Source organism: Mustela nigripes, chromosome 4 (assembly GCF_022355385.1).
Source record: "Mustela nigripes isolate SB6536 chromosome 4, MUSNIG.SB6536, whole genome shotgun sequence".
In the NCBI taxonomy this organism is placed as follows: Eukaryota; Metazoa; Chordata; class Mammalia; order Carnivora; family Mustelidae; genus Mustela; species Mustela nigripes.
In genome coordinates, this window is record NC_081560.1 from 135,444,413 (window position 1) to 135,451,521 (window position 7,109).

Sequence of the window (7,109 nt, forward strand, 5' to 3'; positions counted from 1 at the left end):
CCAGTGAGGAGCCAACGGGTTAGGAGCAGACCGACTCAAACCTGGCTCGAAGGACTCCCGGCCCCAGAGAGGTCCCCGACACCCGCACGCTGTCCCTCGCGGCCTCTCTCACTAGGAGCGACCTTAAAGCCAGGACGGTGGCGGCCACCCTGGTCCTCTCAGTTCCGGGCACTGCTGGCTGTGCCGCTCGCGCGGCGGGTTGAAAGAGGCTCTCGGGAGCGGCGGGGCTCCCCGAGGACTTGGAAAGGCTCCAGAGCGTCCCCCTCGGGGTAGGGGAGCTGGAGCTGCCCGGGAGCTGGGAGGTGCAGGGAGCCAAGGGGAGGCCACGGGGGGCGGGGCGGCGGCAGAGTCCGGCTAGGGAGGAGAGTCCCCTCAGTCCTCGGAAAGCCCCATTGGGCGCCGCGCCGCCGCGAGCCGCGGCCACCCTCCGGCCGCGCGTCCCGCCCCACCCCCCGGCCGCCGGGCGCCGCCGGCACCGCCCCCCGGAGCCCGTTCCCCTGGCAGCGGGCGCTGCGCGCAGTCGGCCGATCCCTCCCGCCCTGCGTGTGGCGCCCGGACCGCCGGTGCCGCGCGCCCGCCGCTCCCGGACATGCGCTAGGCAGGGGCCCCGGCCTCCCGCGGCGGCATGGCCCGGCCGGTGCAGCTGGCGCCGGGATCGCTAGCGCTGGTGCTGTGCAGGCTGGAGGCGCCGGAGACGGCGGCGGCGGCGGGCGCGGAGGAGCCTGGCGGACGCGCGGTCTTCCGCGCCTTCCGTCGCGCCAACGCGCGCTGCTTCTGGAACTCGCGGCTGGCGCGCGCCGCCTCGCGGCTGACTTTCCAGGGCTGGCTGCGGCGCGGGGTGCTGCTGGTGCACGCGCCTCCCGCCAGCCTGCAGGTGCTGCGCGACGCCTGGTGCCGCCGGGCGCTGCGCCCCCCGCGCGGCTTCCGCATCCGGGCGGTGGGTGAGTGCGGGGCCCGGACGGGAGGGGCGCCCCGCGCCAACCGCGGGGGCCGAGCCCTGGCCGCTGGGGCGTGTGCGGCCCGGGCTTCGCTCCCAGGCCGCGGGAGCCGGGGGAAGAGGGGCTGGGCGGCCACCTGGCTACGGAAGGAGGGCTGTCCTCCCAGGACCTTCTCTCCTGCCGGGACGCCGAAGCTCGGACCCCGAGTTTCAGGCCTGGCCGCTGCCTGGGGCCAACTCCAGGATGCCTCCATTTCTCAGCTGGTGGAGCCAACAGGTTCCCGGTGGAAGGAACTTTCTACTTAGAAAAGTGATGCTCTGGGAAGCCCGGGGCACCGGGACTGGGGTCAGTAGACAGGGGCCTCTGTCCCGGCACCATGGGGGCGCTTAGAAAGGGGACTGCTGAACTGGTTGCTTTTTTTTTTTTTTTTTTTTTTTTTTTAAAGTTCCAGGCTTGGAGCGCCCGTGGTTTCCATGCCCTTGTGTACTGGGTGGTGTGGTGGGCTTCACTCAGGGCCTAGTGGAACGTTTGGGGTCATTAACTGCTTGGGAAAAAGAAATGACAAATGCTGTTCTGAACACATCCCATCCCATTAGCTAAATAGAGAACATTCCTCCTTTTCAGTCTTTTTGGAGAGCCCGTTTGTTAGAAGACAGCAACATTTTGCTTGTGTAAAACAGCTTCATTTGAAACCACTGCACCATTAAGCGGCCTTTGACACCCACTGCTGCACTGGGGCGGCCTGGCAGCTCCCTGCACCAGTCTGGCTTGTTTGCGTTTGTGTGGGGTTGGGACGACCATCTGATCGCGTGCTGTTGACAAGCCATCAGTTGTTCCAGCCCTGAATTTTGACTCCTCCCCAGGAACCCCTCTCTTTTTGTGCATAAATCCTCCTCCTCCTAGATGAAGCAAATAAAACACATTTGTTTCAGTCCCCAGGGAGAAGAGAGTGGGGGTGGGGGGAGGTTAGCAAGAGGCCCTTGTCGGGTATCCTCCGCTTAGAGCTGATACCTCAACATCCCCGGCCAGGGAGACTAAACTTTGGCTTTAAATCTCTGTGCATTCCCATCCTGTGTGGTAACCCGCCTCACTTTTTCTAAAGTTAAAAAGCAAAAGAGCTAACGGGCAAAGCCACATACATTTCATCTCCTTTTACTTGAAGGAGTTAGTGAAGAAAATAGGCTTTTAAAAATATATTTTATTTATTTATTGGCAGACAGAGATCACAAGTAGGCAGAGAGGCAGGCAGAGAGAGAGAGAGAGAGAGGCGGGCTTCCTGCTGAGCAGAGAGCCCAGGACCCCGAGATCATGACCCGAGCTGAAGGCAGAGGCTTTAAACCCACTGAGCCACCCAGGCGCCCCAAGAAAATAGGTTTTCTGACTCTGAAAGTGGAGAGCCAAGTAGCCCAAGCCAGAATTCTCACAGGGAGGGGGTCTTTCAGACGGTTTGGATGAAAAACTCTTTTCAGTTCCATGTGCTCCGTTTTTCTGGTTTGAATTAGTGGTTGCATTCTCTGGTTTGCCCACCCCCTTTCAAAGGGTGAGCATAGAGTGTGGCAGAGAGGGAGGGTGGAGTTGGGGGTCTGGACCTGAGGGTGACAGAGCACTTGTGCTAAAGCCAGAGGCAGCCATGGCGCCACCACTTGGGGCCCACGGAGCGGCAGTGACCGTGGCTCCTGGCTTGGCCCTGAACACATCACCAGGTGCTGTATAGTCCTCCAACCGCTAGATAATGCTGCCTTGCTGCACAAGGCAGGGTACCGTGGACATGGTATTCTGTGGAGTATGCTGTGATAACAGTGGTCTTTACGCTAGGTCATCACCTCTGACCGGGGTCTCTTAGGAGTAATGACTGAAGTTTTTAACAGAGTCTTGATAAGAATTTGGACGTTTAGCAGGAATTCGTACAAAACCACCTAATAGGACAATTTGAAGAGCAAAATGGAGAAAGATCTTATTTGATGTAGGCCGATGGATGCATATGGTCGGGAGTTTGTTTCCAATACAATTGGTAATTACTAGTCTAACTTGGGGTCCTTAAGTCAGATCAAAGGAGAAGATCAAGGCAGCTCTAGGGCCACCTCTAGAGTCCCAGAATGAGGAGGCAGGAGGAGCTGCCTTCCCCTAAAGAAACTGGAAATTTCAGTTCACTTGCTTTCCTGAATCTGGCAGCATTGACTTTCAGAAGCTAAAATGCGGTTCCAGGAAGGCAAGGGAAGAGCAACTGTGCACTCTTGGAGGTAGTGTTACTCTGTGGCAAAGGGCAAATGCACAGAATGCAAAAAGCAAAAGACACAAACGGCCAATTTGGTCAGATCAATTTAGTCCCTTTGCTGTAGATTTTTTTTTTTTTTTTTTTTGAGGCCCATTTACTCCCATATTAAGGCATTTGGACATAGGGAATGCTGCTAGCTAGCCTAGACAAGAGGGGGGGTAGCCACCAGCATTATAAATCCTGGATGCTCCCATGGGTTCTTCTGGGCTTCTGGACCTGGAACTCCTGGGGCCTCGTAAGATATGAGGAGGCTGAGCAGATAAGAGAGACCCGAGTGTCCAGTGCACCCCTAAATTTAAGGCCTGCAGGAGTTTGTTTTCTCCATGTTTTGTGCTTTTTCTTTCCCTCTTTATTCTCCACCTCAACTTCCCTCTGGTGAGAAAAATAGTTCCCAGGCTGAGAGCACTCCCCTAAAAAGGAGGACATAGATTCTTTAGAGTGATGACCGGGAGCTAAGTCTTCTTTTGTGCTCCAGCGCTCCTGCCTTTCTTGTTTTTAATAAGCAAGTGACATTAGCAAATGAAAGGGGTGACTCTGGAAGCAGGGGGAGATCTGCTCAGGAAGCTGAGCCACTGCAGGTGGTTAGGGGTGGGAGACCCCAGTGTTTGTTTGGTTGAATCTGTTGTTACTCTGGGACCACACCTCCTAGGGAGGTGAAAGGTTAATAATGGCTTCCCAGGGGTTAGGGAGGGAAGGCCACTTGGCCAAACAGTTTGGTCCTTTCTGCTGAAATTTATAGCTGGGGTGTCTCTTCTCTTTCACCCCTAGCATGGCCTTCCATCTGTTATCATTGAATAAAAATGCCTGTGGCTCTTTCTAAATATTTGCTTCATTCATTCATTCATTCATTCATTTATTCATCCGTGTGTTGGGTACTGTTCTAGGTGAGTCTGTGTTTTCTTTTTTCTTTTTAAGATTTTATTTATTTATTTGACAGATCACAAGCAGGCAGAGAGGCAGGCAGAGAGAGAGGAAGGGAAGCCGACTCCCTGCTGAGCAGAGAGTCCAAGGGGGCTCGATCCCAGGGCCCCAGGATCGTGACCTGAGCTGAAGGCAGAGGTTTTAACTCACTGAGCTACCCAGGAGCCTCTGTGTCTGTGTTTTAATGCATATTTCGTTCAGAGCTGCTTGTGTTCAAGGAGCAAACAGAGTCAGGAAGGTCTTCCATATTCAGTTCAAGGGGGGAATAGTTGAGTGGTAGACTATGTTCTAGACGCTGTCTGGTTCACACAGAGTCTTCTCCATCCCACTGTGATGTGTGGGCACTGCAGGCTCTGCCTGTGATTTTTTTGGGTAGCACTGAAGATCAGGCAGCTTAGGCTGGTGAAGGGGAGTGACAGAAGGATTTTCCCACCTCTCTACGTGTCCCTCCTCCTGCTCCCTGATATATCTCTGAGCACAGAAAGATACTGAGGCAAAATTGGAAGGGCCCCAGCAGAAGAGAGGCCAGTCACTAATTTATGCTAGACGTTAAATGACTGCTTTCAGAATCTACATAAGTGTATAATTTTTAAACAAAGACTTTATTTTTAAGTAATCTCTACACCCGTCATGGGGCTTGAACCCACAACCCCATGATCAGGAGTCGCACACTCTACTGACTGAGCCAGCCAGGAGCCCCATAAGTGTGGTACTTGATGGTTTTTTTTTTTCAAATACCTACATGAATGTAACCCAACTTCCTCGAAGAAATTAGAACATTACCATTACCCCATAAAGTTCCTTCTTGCTTCTTCTCACTCAGCTCTGCCCCCACACTAAGAATTAACCTGATTTTTTAAAAGTAAAGACTTTATTTATTTGACACAGAGAGAGACACAGCAAGAGAGGGAACACAAGCATGGGCAGTGGGAAAGGGAGAAGCAGGCTCTCACTGCGCAGGGAGCTCAATGTGGGACTCCATCCCAGGACCCTGGGATCATGACCTGAGCTGAAGGCACATGCTTAATGACTGAGCCAACTAGGCACCCAACCTGATTTTTTTTTTTTTAACCATAAAATAATTTTGCTGGTTCAAGAACTTCACGTAGGTGGAATCATATAGTATGTATTCTTGTGTGAAGATTCTTTCACTCAGTTTAATGTTCCTGAAATTCATCTCTGTTGTGTTACTGGTTTGTTCCTTGTTATTGTTGAGTAGAATTCCATTTTATGACTATACCTCAGCTGATCCATTTTCTTGTAGCTGGGTTCCTGGGATGTTTCCACTTTATGGCTATTATGAATAAAGCTTCTAGGAATATTCATGAATATAAGTTTTTTTTTTCAAGATTTTATTTATTTATTTGACAGGCAGAGATGACAAGTAGGTAGAGAGGCAGGCAGAAAGAGAGAGGAAGGGAAGCAGGCTCCCTGCCGAGCAGAGAGCCTCTGTGGGGCTGGATCCCAGGACACTGGGATCATGACCTGTGCCGAAGGCAGAGGCTTTAACCCACTGAGCCACCCAGATGCCCCGAATATAATTTTTTAATGCTTTTCTTTCTTTTGGGTCATTACCTAAAAAGGAGTTGCTGACTCATCAAGTAGATTATGTTTAGTTTTAAGGAACCATTTTCCAGAGTGGTTGTACATCTTTGCCAACATTTGATGTCAGTCTTTCTAATTTTCGCTATTCTGGTGGTATCTTATTGAACTCCTTGATGTTATTGAACACTTTTTCATGTGCTTATCAACTTCCTTTGTAAAGTATCTGTACACACGTTTTGCCTTTTTTAAAAAAAAATGGGTAGTATTTTTTCTTTTTTATTTTATTTTTTAAAGATTTTATTTATGAATTGGAGAGTGCGTGAGTGAGCAGGCAGGGGGAGGAGTGAAAGGGGAGGGAGAGGAAGAGGAAAAGAATCCCAAGCAGACCCCAGGCTGAGTGTGGAGCCCCACATGGGACTGATGGGGCTCCATCCCAGGACCCTGGGATCATGACCTGAGCCGAAGGCAGAAGCTTTAACCCACTGAGCCACCCAGGTGCCCCAAGATTTTATTTTTAAGTAAATTCTACACCTAATGTGGGACTTCATCTTACAACCCTGAGATCAGGAATCACACACAAGGATATTTCTTAAAAACGGAATCACATAATATATTGCTGTTTGTATCTCCTATCTTTCACTTAATATGTTTTCAGGGTTTAGCCACATCATATCATGAATCAGCACTTCACTCATTTTTGTGGCTGAATAATATTCCATCGTATGGATATACTACATTTTACTTATTCATTCATTAGTGGATAGTTATTGGGGTTGTTTTCACTTTTTGACCACTGTGAATAATGCTGATGTGAACATTCTTGTGCAGGCTGTGTGTGGATAAGTTTTTATTCTTAGGTAGAGCCCATGTAGTTATTTTTAAATAATTTGTTTTCCTGATGAGATCACCAACTTATTAATTATAAGCATATTTATTAATCTTTCAGCATAACTGTACCAGCTTCTTTAAAAAAAGTCAAAAATTATTTATTTATTTATTTATTTGAGATTTTATTTATTTATTTGACAGACGGAGATCACAAGTAGGCAGAGAAGCAGGCAGAGAGAGAGGAGGAAGCAGGCTCCCTGCTGAGCAGAGAGCCTGATGTGGGGCTCGATCCCAGGACCTTGGGATCATGACCTGAGCTGAAGGCAGAGGCTTTAACCCACTGAGCCACCCAGGCGCCCCTATTATTTATTTAATTTATTTTTTATTCATTCATTTGCAAGACAAAATATGAGTGGGGGGTGGAGAAGGTCAGAGGGAGAGGGAGAAGCAGACTCCCCACTAAGCAGGATGCCCCATGTAGGGCTCGATCCCAGGACCCTGAGGTCATGACCCAAGTTGAAGTCAGATGCTTAACTGACTGAGCCACCCACATGCCCCCCAAACTTTTTTTTTTTTTTTTTTTTTTTTTTTTTAAGATTTTT

At 50.3% G+C, this 7,109-nt stretch overlaps 1 protein-coding gene across 2 annotated transcripts in view; it reads left to right on the forward strand.

Moving 5' to 3' along the window:
* Positions 1–528: 528 nt before the first annotated feature.
* Positions 529–7,109, forward strand: part of STOX1 (storkhead box 1) — a 58,680-nt gene continuing 52,099 nt past the window's right edge. Inside the window, exon 1 of one of the 2 annotated variants that reach the window (XM_059397584.1) lies at positions 529–941. In XM_059397584.1, the coding sequence (XP_059253567.1) occupies positions 626–941 (316 nt within the window). In that variant the 5' untranslated portion in view covers positions 529–625. The remainder of the gene's footprint in view (positions 942–7,109) is intronic. The other variant, XM_059397582.1, reaches the window with a different exon arrangement.